The sequence below is a fragment of the Bombus affinis genome, chromosome 3 (assembly GCF_024516045.1).
Source record: "Bombus affinis isolate iyBomAffi1 chromosome 3, iyBomAffi1.2, whole genome shotgun sequence".
Taxonomy (NCBI): domain Eukaryota; kingdom Metazoa; phylum Arthropoda; class Insecta; order Hymenoptera; family Apidae; genus Bombus; species Bombus affinis.
In genome coordinates this window covers 1,998,018-2,012,080 of record NC_066346.1, presented here as the reverse complement: position 1 = coordinate 2,012,080, position 14,063 = coordinate 1,998,018, and the positions used below count along the sequence as shown (strand labels likewise).

The 14,063-nt window shown below is 28.7% G+C and overlaps 4 protein-coding genes across 4 annotated transcripts in view; 1 reads left to right on the top strand and 3 right to left on the bottom strand.

The window, feature by feature from the left end:
- Positions 1-770: 770 nt before the first annotated feature.
- The window catches only part of LOC126914200 (WD repeat-containing protein 36-like), a 47,650-nt gene continuing 34,357 nt past the window's right edge, over positions 771-14,063 (top strand). The window contains exon 1 of the mRNA XM_050717819.1: positions 771-1,462. Coding sequence (XP_050573776.1) covers positions 1,008-1,462 — 455 coding nt within the window. The 5' untranslated portion in view covers positions 771-1,007. The remainder of the gene's footprint in view (positions 1,463-14,063) is intronic.
- LOC126914218 (uncharacterized) lies at positions 3,399-6,124 on the bottom strand. The gene is made up of 7 exons (XM_050717869.1): positions 5,885-6,124; positions 5,193-5,287; positions 4,874-5,004; positions 4,704-4,779; positions 4,496-4,636; positions 4,244-4,417; positions 3,399-4,163 (listed from the first exon to the last, which is right to left on the bottom strand). Exons 1-7 carry the CDS (start codon positions 5,922-5,924, stop codon positions 3,609-3,611), a joined length of 1,212 nt encoding a protein of 403 aa, XP_050573826.1. The 5' UTR covers positions 5,925-6,124; the 3' UTR covers positions 3,399-3,608.
- LOC126914195 (WD repeat-containing protein 36-like) lies at positions 7,391-10,466 on the bottom strand. Its single transcript, XM_050717813.1, has 3 exons — positions 8,706-10,466; positions 8,360-8,637; positions 7,391-8,285 (listed from the first exon to the last, which is right to left on the bottom strand). The coding sequence occupies exons 1-3, from the start codon at positions 10,237-10,239 to the stop codon at positions 7,431-7,433; spliced, it is 2,667 nt and encodes an 888-aa protein (XP_050573770.1). The 5' UTR covers positions 10,240-10,466; the 3' UTR covers positions 7,391-7,430.
- Positions 13,392-14,063, bottom strand: part of LOC126914228 (WD repeat-containing protein 36-like) — a 6,197-nt gene continuing 5,525 nt past the window's right edge. The window contains 1 exon segment of the mRNA XM_050717879.1: positions 13,392-13,996. Coding sequence (XP_050573836.1) covers positions 13,432-13,996 — 565 coding nt within the window. The 3' untranslated portion in view covers positions 13,392-13,431.

Sequence of the window (14,063 nt, the reverse complement as noted above, 5' to 3'; positions counted from 1 at the left end):
TCACATATCAATATACAATAATTGTTTTTTTTCCAAAAAATTTGTAGATAATATTATCTAAGTGTTATTAATTGTAATTTAATACAGTTACATCTTATATTATATATAATATTTGATAGGTAGTAATATACAATCGTTTTAAAGTTGTATGTGAGTTTACTTCATCGTATTTGTTATTAAATTGTATTTAGTACTCGCTAATATTAACATACATATTTGTTATAAAAAGTATTTGATTTTATAGAATAGACACTATGTTTTATACATATATGTAATGTATATTAGCATACAAATGATTTATATGAACCCGTGGAAATGACGGATAACTGAAACGAAATTATAAAAAAAATACTTAGTATTAACAATTGTTTTCCTACTCCATTCCTTACCTATATAAGAACTTAATTTTACTATTTATTAATACTTCATTTAATAAATTAATTGTTACTTATGTACTTGTTGCAACATATTTAAGAATATTATAAATACAAAACAATTTTTTCTACAAATTGTTAAATCACTGCTGTAACAAAAATATAAAAATTTTAGCTTTGTTTCGTCCGAGCAAATAATTATACTAATGATTGCTTCAAATAAATAAGAAATTATATTATTTAATATAATATTATTATATATATAATTATTAATATAATTATTAATATATTATTTAATTTAATTATATTATTTAATTTTTGTTTCTTTATTTTATGTACGTTTCAACAAAATCTAATTAACATTGCATAATATTTGTTTTTTATTGCATTACATAGAAAATTAAATTATACTGTAACTCTATAATTTATAAATGAAGTTTATATAAATTTAAAATATACGTATCAAAAACAAAATCTTCAAACAGTAAAAGTCACTCTCATTAAAAACATAGTTTATGCTTTCCAACATGGACGCACTCATAGGTATATTATCTCAAAAGCATGGCTGTGTATTCTAACCTTATTCTTTAAGTGTATATAAACATCAGTTTCAACCTAAAGTAAAGAAAGACAATGGAACACAGTAAAATATTTTTCAAGAATCGCGCATTAGGATATGTCAGTAATCACATTCCTCTTATAACAAGATATATTACAAGGCGAAAAGACAATCTTATAATAACATGCGTCGGTGATACGTTTCTTACGTACAGCTGTACACATTTCACGCTTCTTAACGTATCAAAAACGCATCCAGGTGAAATTACATGTCTCGCGGGAGACTCTTATCACACTTTTACAGCATGTGGAAAAGAAATATACGCTTGGCGGAGAGGAGGAGAGCTAAGACATGCTTATAAAGGACATGACTACACAGTGCATATTCTGTTACCTTTTGGTCTTTGTTTAGTATCTATTGATGAGAACAACATTGTTAAACTGTGGAATATTAATACAGAAGAGCTGATAACAGAACTTGATTTCAGTGACAAACATTTCAAAATTACAACAATAATACATCCTAACACCTATATAAACAAAATATTATGTGGAAGTGAACAAGGTCAACTGCAGTTATGGAATTTGAGAGTTCTAAAATTAATTTACACGTTTAAAGGCGAGTACACCATTAATTGCACTTGAACAGGCACCTGCAATAGACGTTGCAGCAATAGGTTTAATAGATGGAAGAATTATATTACATAATTTGAAGCTTGATGAAACACTTTTTGAATTAGTACAAGATTGGGGTTGTGTAATATCCATTAGTTTCCGAACAGACGAGCATCCAGTAATGGCCACAGGCAGTTTAGAGGGTCACATTGTATTTTGGAACTTAGAACAACGTAAAGTAGAAAGCCAACTCCTTAAAGCTCATTTTAAGGGTGTAACAGGATTAAAATATTTACCCAATGAACCATTGTTAGTATCTTCTTCTTCCGACAATTCTATAAAGTTATGGATATTTGACTTAGCTGATGGAGCTGGAAGACTTTTAAGAATTAGAGAAGGTCATTCAGAACCTCCTAATATTGTTCGTTTTTATGGAGATGAAGGTAACAATATATTAACAGCTGGAAGTGATTCTTCTTTGAGGATGTTTTCCACAATTACGGAAATGTTGAATAAAAGCTTTGGAAGAGCATCATTCAACAGAAAAGCTGCAAAGAAAAGAGGAAGACTTATTGAGGATCCTTTATTAATGCCACCAATTACTAATTTTGCTATAGAGTCAACAAGAGAAAAAGAATGGGATAACATTGCAGCAACACATTCTGGTTTGGGTACAGTCACTACTTGGTCTTCTAATAAGACAAAAATGGGAGAACACAAATTAATCCTAGAAAAGTTTAAAAGCAATCGTAACATTATTGCAACTTGTGTATCTATAACAAAATGTGGAGATTTTGTTGTTATAGGATATAATAGTGGCCATGTAGAAAGATTTAATATACAATCAGGAATTCACAGAGCTAGCTATGGTACTAATAAAGGAGCACATCAAGGTCCTGTGAAAGGTGTAATGGTAGATCTTTTAAATCAAACTGTAATCACTGCTGGCAGAGATGCATTTATAAAGTTTTGGAGATTTAAACCAAAAGCAGGTAAAGAAATAACTATATTTTATGATACACATGTGAAAATATAATTAATTGCATATTATAATTTTAAGGAGATACTGAACCAGTAACAAAAGTGATATTGGATGAACCAGTTGAATGGTTACGATATCATAATGATAGTTCCCTTATAGCTGTAGCATTGGAAGATTTTACTATTATATTAGTAGATCTTGACACTAAAAGAATTGTCCGACGTTTTGAAGGACATCAAGCGCGATTAACAGACGCATGTTTTAACCCTGACTCTAGATGGCTAGTAACAGCATCTATGGATTGTACAATTCGAATATGGGATATTCCTTCCTCTAATTTAATAGACATTTTTCGGGTATATATAATATATGTTAGTAAAACTTAATTATTGATCTAATTTAAAAATATTAACTGAATGTAACGTTTTAGGTACCAGAAGCATGCACGTCATTAAGTTTTTCACCTACTGGTGAATTTCTTGCTACAATACATGTATGTAACTTAGGTATATATTTATGGTCAAACCGTGCCTTGTATTCCCACATTTCTTTGAAAGGAGTAAACGAAGACGATCCGATTCCAACGATTGGTCTACCTGGCTCAATAATAGAAGTTACTGATATTAATGAAGATGAACTTACTGAACCAGAATTGGTTTATGTTTCTCCAGCACAACTTCAGGAGGATCTTATTACAATGTCCGGTTTACCACACTCGAGGTGGCAGAATCTGTTAAATATCGATATCATAAAAAAAAAGAACAAGCCGAAAGAACCGCCAAAGGCACCGGAGAGTGCACCTTTCTTTCTGCCAACGATTCCATCTTTAGAATTGAAATTTGACCTTTCCGGTGTTAAAGATACCGAAGTCAATAAGAAACTGATTATTCATCCTGAGTTACAAAATCTTACTTTGTTTGCCAAATCCTTACTGTCTATGAAAGATTCAGAATTTGAAGAAGTTATTAAAAAATTAAAAAATTAGTCGACTACGTGATTGTCGTCGACCACCCGGGCGACGTCTAATTGCGGTGGATCCTTGTTTTCGTCGTAAAACTACGCCATCCAGCTAGAACGTATTACAGATATGCATATACAGGGAGAATAATAAATTCAAGACTATAATTATTAAATATCTCTAGTCCACTGTCGGTTGACATTGTCATGTTATCATCTTCTCTAAATTGTAGAGAATTTACAGAATCTGTATCGCTATCAGTTCGATGTCTTTGAAGGCAATCAGGTCCGGACATCGATCGATTTAAACCTTTTTCTATCCAACTGTCATCAGTGCTAATAGATCTATTACCGGACATATTTTTCTCCAAGTTATCGAAGTATTCTACCCTTCGAAGCGTTCCATTTCGATTTGGTGTGTCATGGTAAATAGGCGTATCGGTACTGGAAGAACTACCTATACTGTGCGTTGGTGTACTAGTTACGCTACTATCGTTACCACGATTGCTTTGATGGTTCGGACTATCTGCTTCTGAATTTTCGCGAGAATCAGATCTATCAAAACTGGATTGAGAGGAAAGAGGCAGTGGGTCGGAAGTGGTTTGCAAACTAATCGAAGGTAGATTTTCGAGCATCGTTTGGTATAATTTTTTTCCATCTTCAATTTTACGTTCAACCTGGATAATTAAAAATCAGATAAAAATAAATAAAATGAAAAATATTTAATAATCAGAAATTTTAATAACCTATATATTACCTGAAGAAGCTCATCTATTTCGTCCCACTCCATGTTCTTAACGTCTAGTTTCATTGGTAAAGTGAGGCTTTTAAGATGATCAGGTGAGGTTGGTACAGACTTTGTTTCAGTTTCTGCGTCTTGTTCACAAGTTTCTTTTACACAATCTTTCTCTTTTTCTTCATCTTCTATACTCTATTGGCAGAATTTACAAGATATACGAACATATAAAATATTTTAAGTATACCTTTTCATATAAAAATATATACACACATCAGAAACACTACGTCTACAAGAATTTCTATTACGAGCTGTAACTACTGTGCGTTGATCATCATCTTCTTTCAAATGAATCACTCCTCTGACACCCCAATAAATACGAAGTGCACCTTCCAGTATCAATCTTCCATTAACCTGTTAAAAAATGATATTAATTATATGTTGATCTATATTTTCTTAAGCATAAATATAAGATAAATACCTCACGGCTTCTTATTCCACCACTTTTGCCTTCATAATACTGGTTGAAAACCTTCAACTTTGATTCTAAGTGTGATCTAAGTATGAAAAATTATAACAATATAAAACTTAATGTAATAATATGTTTAATAGTATGGTATTAAATAAAACACATTGTCTTGAACTATATACCTGGGTAATGATGGCCGAGCTTCTTTTTTCCCAAAACTTGTATGTGATTCAACTCTTGTTCCATGACCAAACAATTGTGGCCCAAAAAGAGCTCCGTAACATGGTACATGACAATATGGTACACCTTTATGCTACATAATAGTTTTTAAAAAGAAAATATAAATTTTTTTGTACAAATATTAAGTAAAAGTTAACAGTAATACATTAAAAATGAAATATTTAAAGTGATGACACAAAATTAGATAGATTAAATATTTAAATATGACTAATAATATTACAATATTTAATTAACAATTTTATAAAATATGCAATGTTGTACCTCTGCATGCTGGCCTGGATTTAAGCGTTTCCCACATTCTTCGCATCTTAAACATTCTGGATGCCAGTCATATCCCAATGATTGCTTGCGTTCAGCTAAAGTCACAGTTTTTCAAAATATTTTGTAAAAAATAAACAAATATATTTATTATCTATTTGTACAAAATACTCTTTATTTGTAAAAATTTACAAAAAAGCACATATAATTTTATAATCAGTTAAGATTTCACTAATCCTTTAATAAATATATTTTCTTAAGTTTTATTTAATACATGCATTTTGGTTTTATAAATAATAAATTATTAACGTATAAATTGGCATATTAAAATACCTGTTTAAATTAGTATATAAAATATGTAAACAAATTTTTATGTTCACCTGAAGTTTTTTTTTTTTTTTTTTTTTTTTTTTTTGATATTTCAAATATTAAAACCGTTACTTTAAACGTTTAAAATATTAAAATATTAAAAACGACAATAAATAATCTTTTAATTTAAAAAATAATTTTTAATAATAACAAAGAGCTTGGTTAAAATGCAGAAAAATAATAATAAAATAATATTTCTAATAAAATATATACAAGTAACATGACAGTTATACAGACAAAAAATTGATCAACTCATTATAATGACAGGAAACGGTACTTGTCAAAATTATTACGCCTTTTTAATATATGCGAAGATTGAAACTAACCGAAATATACTGGTTTCCCACATTTATGGCACTTCCACATGACGGCAGACTCTTGTAATATCCATAAAATAATAGAAATTAACTCTGACGAGATTCTAATCCATTTTGTTTATACTATATGAATAGGCCTATTGAAAATGACATGCGGGTTAATTAAAGATGTTACTAGTAAGGCAACCTTCGCTTCGATAATAAATAGTTCCTCTGCGTGTTCGAAAACTTATCAAACACTTCATTTACATTTTTTTACTAAAATCATAGAGTACAAAATAGAAAGGAAACTGAAAGTATTAAGTGATCGTACACCATTCGTTCATGGATCTTTATTAAATATTCTGATATTTGGATACCTTTACAATTTAAGTACTCTATTAAAGAATTATGTGAAACATTTTTAAGTAATATATTTCTTCTCTTATTTATTAATTGTAAATAGTAACATATACAAATACAACGTAGAATTGATTAATCGGTAGTGAAACTATATTATATACATAGTTACATTATAAATTACATTATTACAAGTACAAAATACATGCTTCGATTCTTGCTTTCTAATGCATTAATATTATAACCTTTATTTGCAACTTTTATAGCACTTTTATTTGGAGCATATTACATAATTCACATTATATTATAAATTACTAATTATTACAAATACATGAAAAAAACTATATTGTTCATTATGGCGTGTTTTTATATTCATATGGTATTAACATAAATTAGGGATCTAAATCTAAACCACTTATTTCATATGTTTTTGGTGAAATAGAGGGTGGTAAAGTGTGTCATATTTTATTTAATGGACAGACGATAATCTGGGCTGCGGATGCAATTTCATCTCTAGCTGTATTATCATTAAATGAAGATTCTTATGGAATTGCTCAAAAAGATCTACCACTTATAATCAATACTTTACTTGCATTGAAGCAAGCTCTTGATAAATTACAAAAATCAAATATTATGACAAAGAAACAACATGGAGATGATAAATTTATTAAACAAATCTTTCATTCTTTACGTGCTGCGGCAAAACGAAGTCTTTATAGAATAGTTACATGTTTTGAAATTTATATAGGAGATTTAGGATTAGAAACAACAACAGTGGAACAGTTACATAGTTTTCTTGCTTATAGGGAATAAATTCTCATCGTTCATTGTAAACTTTGATGTATGTATATATATATAAATAACTTTTACTTGTATCTACATAAAATATTTTTTGGTATCAAAATATGTCAATGATTGTAAGATTATTTTTGTAATTGTTATATTTATATACACAAACAAATTATACTTGTGATTAATCTTTCCTATCTTTTCTATTTAACTTTACTTAACTGTGGTTTACTGTATAGGAAACTAATTATAAGTTTAAGATTGTAAATGCGCTGAAATAATTTGTAAAATGTGGCAATAAATTATTTTTCAAACATCTATAATTATTCGATCAATGTATTTTAAAAAAATGTTTTGTGATGGTCATATTGCAAAAACATTTAAAAATTACGTAAAAAATAACGTCATTTTTATTACAATAAAATAATTACATCTTCTTCAAAGCTTGTACAACACTTAGATTATGAAACAATTTATCTCTCAATACAAACCAAGACTTTGATTGTATTTCTTGCAATGTGTCTAAATAATTTCTTAACGTTTCGTCTTCTGTTATTGTCGTCCCGTGGCATTTCAAAAATACGGCTAGGTAAGCTTGTGCTAATTCAAAATCCATTTTCTTTTCTATCATATGATATATCATTTTCATAAACTGAAGTAATAAAGTATTTGATGTTCTTTCATCCGCTGAAAGTGATTGAATTTCGAAATCGATAAAGCTAGGATTCATATTTTTTAATTTTTTAACAACTTCTTCAAATTCTGAATCTTTCATAGACAGTAAGGATTTGGCAAACAAAGTAAGATTTTGTAACTCAGGATGAATAATCAGTTTCTTATTGACTTCGGTATCTTTAACACCCGAAAGGTCAAATTTCAATTCTAAAGACGGAATCGTTGGCAGAAAGAAAGGTGCACTCTCCGGTGCCTTTGGCGGTTCTTTCGGCTTGTTCTTTTTTTTTATAATATCGATATTTAACAGATTCTGCCACCTCGAGTGTGGTAAACCGGACATTGTAATAAGACCCTCCTGAAGTTGTGCTGGAGAAACGTAATCCAATTCTGGTTCAGTAAGTTCATCTTCATTAATATCAGTAACTTCTATTATTGAGCCAGGTAGACCGATCGTTGGAATCGGATCGTCTTCGTTTACTCCTTTCAAAGAAATGTGGGAATACAAGGTACGGTTTGACCATAAATATATACCTAAGTTACATACATGTATTGTAGCAAGAAATTCACCAGTAGGTGAAAAACTTAATGACGTGCATGCTTCTGGTACCTAAAACGTTACATTCAGTTAATATTTTTAAATTAGATCAATAATTAAGTTTTACTAACATATATTATATATACCCGAAAAATGTCTATTAAATTAGAGGAAGGAATATCCCATATTCGAATTGTACAATCCATAGATGCTGTTACTAGCCATCTAGAGTCAGGGTTAAAACATGCGTCTGTTAATCGCGCTTGATGTCCTTCAAAACGTCGGACAATTCTTTTAGTGTCAAGATCTACTAATATAATAGTAAAATCTTCCAATGCTACAGCTATAAGGGAACTATCATTATGATATCGTAACCATTCAACTGGTTCATCCAATATCACTTTTGTTACTGGTTCAGTATCTCCTTAAAATTATAATATGCAATTAATTATATTTTCACATGTGTATCATAAAATATAGTTATTTCTTTACCTGCTTTTGGTTTAAATCTCCAAAACTTTATAAATGCATCTCTGCCAGCAGTGATTACAGTTTGATTTAAAAGATCTACCATTACACCTTTCACAGGACCTTGATGTGCTCCTTTATTAGTACCATAGCTAGCTCTGTGAATTCCTGATTGTATATTAAATCTTTCTACATGGCCACTATTATATCCTATAACAACAAAATCTCCACATTTTGTTATAGATACACAAGTTGCAATAATGTTACGATTGCTTTTAAACTTTTCTAGGATTAATTTGTGTTCTCCCATTTTTGTCTTATTAGAAGACCAAGTAGTGACTGTACCCAAACCAGAATGTGTTGCTGCAATGTTATCCCATTCTTTTTCTCTTGTTGACTCTATAGCAAAATTAGTAATTGGTGGCATTAATAAAGGATCCTCAATAAGTCTTCCTCTTTTCTTTGCAGCTTTTCTGTTGAATGATGCTCTTCCAAAGCTTTTATTCAACATTTCCGTAATTGTGGAAAACATCCTCAAAGAAGAATCACTTCCAGCTGTTAATATATTATTACCTTCATCTCCATAAAAACGAACAATATTAGGAGGTTCTGAATGACCTTCTCTAATTCTTAAAAGTCTTCCAGCTCCATCAGCTAAGTCAAATATCCATAACTTTATAGAATTGTCGGAAGAAGAAGATACTAACAATGGTTCATTGGGTAAATATTTTAGTCCTGTTACACCCTTAAAATGAGCTTTAAGGAGTTGGCTTTCTACTTTACGTTGTTCTAAGTTCCAAAATACAATGTGACCCTCTAAACTTCCTGTGGCCATTATTGGATGCTCGTCTGTTCGGAAACTAATGGATATTACACAACCCCAATCTTGTACTAATTCAAAAAGTGTTTCATCAAGCTTCAAATTATGTAATATAATTCTTCCATCTCTTAAACCTATTGCTGCAACGTCTATTGCAGGTGCCTGTTCAAGTGCAGTTACTGGTGTATTCCAGCCTTTAAACGTGTAAATTAATTTTAGAACTCTCAAATTCCATAACTGCAGTTGACCTTGTTCACTTCCAAGTAATATTTTGTTTATATAGGTGTTAGGATGTATTATTGTTGTAATTTTGAAATGTTTCTCACTGAAATCAAGTTCTGTTATCAGCTCTTCTGTATTAATATTCCACAGTTTAACAATGTTGTTCTCATCAATAGATACTAAACAAAGACCAAAAGGTAACAGAATATGCACTGTGTAATCATGTCCTTTATAAGTATGTCTTAACTCTCCTCCTCTCCGCCAAGCGTATATTTCTTTTCCACATGCTGTAAAAGTGTGATAAGGGTCTCCCGCGAGACATGTAATTTCACCTGGATGCGTTTTTGATACGTTAAGAAGCGTGAAATGTGTACAGCTGTACGTAAGAAACGTATCACCGACGCATGTTATTATAAGATTGTCTTTTCGCCTTGTAATATATCTTGTTATAAGAGGAATGTGATTACTGACATATCCTAATGCGCGATTTTTGAAAAATATTTTACTGTGTTCCATTGTCTTTCTTTACTTTACGTCGAAACTGATGCTTATATACACTTAAAGAATAAGGTTAGAATACACAGCCATGCTTTTGAGATAATATACCTATGAGTGCGTCCATGTTGGAAAGCATAAACTATGTTTTTAATGAGAGTGACTTTTACTGTTTGAAGATTTTGTTTTTGATACGTATATTTTAAATTTATATAAACTTCATTTATAAATTATAGAGTTACAGTATAATTTAATTTTCTATGTAATGCAATAAAAAACAAATATTATGCAATGTTAATTAGATTTTGTTGAAACGTACATAAAATAAAGAAACAAAAATTAAATAATATAATTAAATTAAATAATATATTAATAATTATATTAATAATTATATATATAATAATATTATAATAATAATATAGTAATATATAATATAATAATAATAATATATAATATTATATATATAATATATATATATATAATATATAATAGAATGATATAATAATATATTAATAATTATATTAATAATTATATATATAATAATATTATATTAAATAATATAATTTCTTATTTATTTGAAGCAATCATTAGTATAATTATTTGCTTGGACGAAACAAAGCTAAAATTTTTATATTTTTGTTACAGCAGTGATTTAACAATTTGTAGAAAAAATTGTTTTGTATTTATAATATTCTTAAATATGTTGCAACAAGTACATAAGTAACAATTAATTTATTAAATGAAGTATTAATAAATAGTAAAATTAAGTTCTTATATAGGTAAGGAATGGAGTAGGAAAACAATTGTTAATACTAAGTATTTTTTTTATAATTTCGTTTCAGTTATCCGTCATTTCCACGGGTTCATATAAATCATTTGTATGCTAATATACATTACATATATGTATAAAACATAGTGTCTATTCTATAAAATCAAATACTTTTTATAACAAATATGTATGTTAATATTAGCGAGTACTAAATACAATTTAATAACAAATACGATGAAGTAAACTCACATACAACTTTAAAACGATTGTATATTACTACCTATCAAATATTATATATAATATAAGATGTAACTGTATTAAATTACAATTAATAACACTTAGATAATATTATCTACAAATTTTTCGGAAAAAAAGTACAATTATTGTATATTGATACGTGATATATGGATAAATAATATACTATATGTATATATGTATGTTTAAAAAATATATCATATAAATAATATAAATATATATTACAAAAATTGAAAGAAAAATATATGTATGTATAATTGACTATAGGTAAATAGTAAATAATTAATGTTACATTGTTAACTCTCGGTTATTCAATTATTTACAAATGAATAAGATATCTATTTCTTATGGAAGCTTATCATTCTTATATAATTTTTACATCCACGAATAAGATTTTTCTTAGCGTATTTTTTTTTTTATAACGAATTAGGAAATTGTTGGTATAACATTAAATTTAATGTGGTTTATTTCATATGAAAGTGTTTCATGTTCCCATAATTACGTATTTTTAATTCTTGTTCTATACTACCTGCAAACATTATTAAATTTATTTTGATGTTAAACAATTTTTTATGCGTTTGATTAAATTTTCTTCTACTGAGTCAAGCGATTGTAATTAGAAATACGAAATGTTTTGTCAAATTAATAGAAACTGAAAAGGAAGATAATATTTAGAATAAATATACATTTTTTTCGACGCGCATATATTAAATTGAACGAAGTACAGCATTACGAAGAATGTGTCTTTGTAGTACCCGGTAGTATTATCGCAAAGATATTATAAGAACATAAAACACAATGAAATCGTTCTTTACAAATGTTTTACAAGTAGTACTTACACAAAATTCTACTTCATCAAATGATTTTTACAGTTTATGACTCTCGTGTCTTTTTATCTAGAAGCAACAAATCCTATTGATCATAAAAACGAAATTCATTATCGAACAAAATTGAATATACTCAATATATTATAAGTAATATATTCAATGTATTACAGTGCAATACATTGAATTATAAAGCAAGCATTGATAAAGCAAGAAGAGGTGTATTATTTACACTCAGTCAACCTGGCGGTCATCCTTACAATTGGAACTGTGTTGTAGAAAAATGTACTGGTCTCATCAAAAAATTTTCTGATGATCTTAGCACAGCATGCATTAAACCTCAGGAACCAAAACTACCTCTTGGTGTTCCAAGTTCAACAATGACAGATGTTAGTGCATTTCAGAAACAATATATATATCGTATGCGCAATTTACTAAAAGAAGAAGTACAGACCTCTACAGAACAAATTAATATAAAAAAAGATGTTGACAATGAACTGTTTATTCAAAAATTCATAAAAACAAGATGGAACAACTTCCTTGCATACTTACTTTCTAAACCACTTATTTCATATGTTTTTGGTGAAATAGAGGGTGGTAAAGTGTGTCATATTTTATTTAATGGACAGACGATAATCTGGGCTGCGGATGCAATTTCATCTCTAGCTGTATTATCATTAAATGAAGATTCTTATGGAATTGCTCAAAAAGATCTACCACTTATAATCAATACTTTACTTGCATTGAAGCAAGCTCTTGATAAATTACAAAAATCAAATATTATGACAAAGAAACAACATGGAGATGATAAATTTATTAAACAAATCTTTCATTCTTTACGTGCTGCGGCAAAACGAAGTCTTTATAGAATAGTTACATGTTTTGAAATTTATATAGGAGATTTAGGATTAGAAACAACAACAGTGGAACAGTTACATAGTTTTCTTGCTTATAGGGAATAAATTCTCATCGTTCATTGTAAACTTTGATGTATGTATATATATATAAATAACTTTTACTTGTATCTACATAAAATATTTTTTGGTATCAAAATATGTCAATGATTGTAAGATTATTTTTGTAATTGTTATATTTATATACACAAACAAATTATACTTGTGATTAATCTTTCCTATCTTTTCTATTTAACTTTACTTAACTGTGGTTTACTGTATAGGAAACTAATTATAAGTTTAAGATTGTAAATGCGCTGAAATAATTTGTAAAATGTGGCAATAAATTATTTTTCAAACATCTATAATTATTCGATCAATGTATTTTAAAAAAATGTTTTGTGATGGTCATATTGCAAAAACATTTAAAAATTACGTAAAAAATAACGTCATTTTTATTACAATAAAATAATTACATCTTCTTCAAAGCTTGTACAACACTTAGATTATGAAACAATTTATCTCTCAATACAAACCAAGACTTTGATTGTATTTCTTGCAATGTGTCTAAATAATTTCTTAACGTTTCGTCTTCTGTTATTGTCGTCCCGTGGCATTTCAAAAATACGGCTAGGTAAGCTTGTGCTAATTCAAAATCCATTTTCTTTTCTATCATATGATATATCATTTTCATAAACTGAAGTAATAAAGTATTTGATGTTCTTTCATCCGCTGAAAGTGATTGAATTTCGAAATCGATAAAGCTAGGATTCATATTTTTTAATTTTTTAACAACTTCTTCAAATTCTGAATCTTTCATAGACAGTAAGGATTTGGCAAACAAAGTAAGATTTTGTAACTCAGGATGAATAATCAGTTTCTTATTGACTTCGGTATCTTTAACACCCGAAAGGTCAAATTTCAATTCTAAAGACGGAATCGTTGGCAGAAAGAAAGGTGCACTCTCCGGTGCCTTTGGCGGTTCTTTCGGCTTGTTCTTTTTTTTTATAATATCGATATTTAACAGATTCTGCCACCTCGAGTGTGGTAAACCGGACATTGTAATAAGACCCTCCTGAAGTTGTGCTGGAGAAACATAATCCA

Bases quoted from the DNA above. Each gene is read 5' to 3' on its own strand.
- LOC126914218 (XM_050717869.1), bottom strand. From the start codon at position 5,924: ATGTGGAAGTGCCATAAATGTGGGAAACCAGTATATTTCG. The intron at 5,005-5,192 runs GTACAACATTGC...ACTATTATGTAG, and splicing joins ATCCAGGCCAGCATGCAGAG to CATAAAGGTGTACCATATTG. The intron at 4,418-4,495 runs GTGTGTATATAT...TTCTGCCAATAG, and splicing joins GTAGACGTAGTGTTTCTGAT to AGTATAGAAGATGAAGAAAA.
- LOC126914195 (XM_050717813.1), bottom strand. From the start codon at position 10,239: ATGGAACACAGTAAAATATTTTTCAAAAATCGCGCATTAGGATATGTC. The intron at 8,638-8,705 runs GTAAAGAAATAA...TATAATTTTAAG, and splicing joins GAGATTTAAACCAAAAGCAG to GAGATACTGAACCAGTAACA. The intron at 8,286-8,359 runs GTATATATAATA...GTAACGTTTTAG, and splicing joins ATTTAATAGACATTTTTCGG to GTACCAGAAGCATGCACGTC.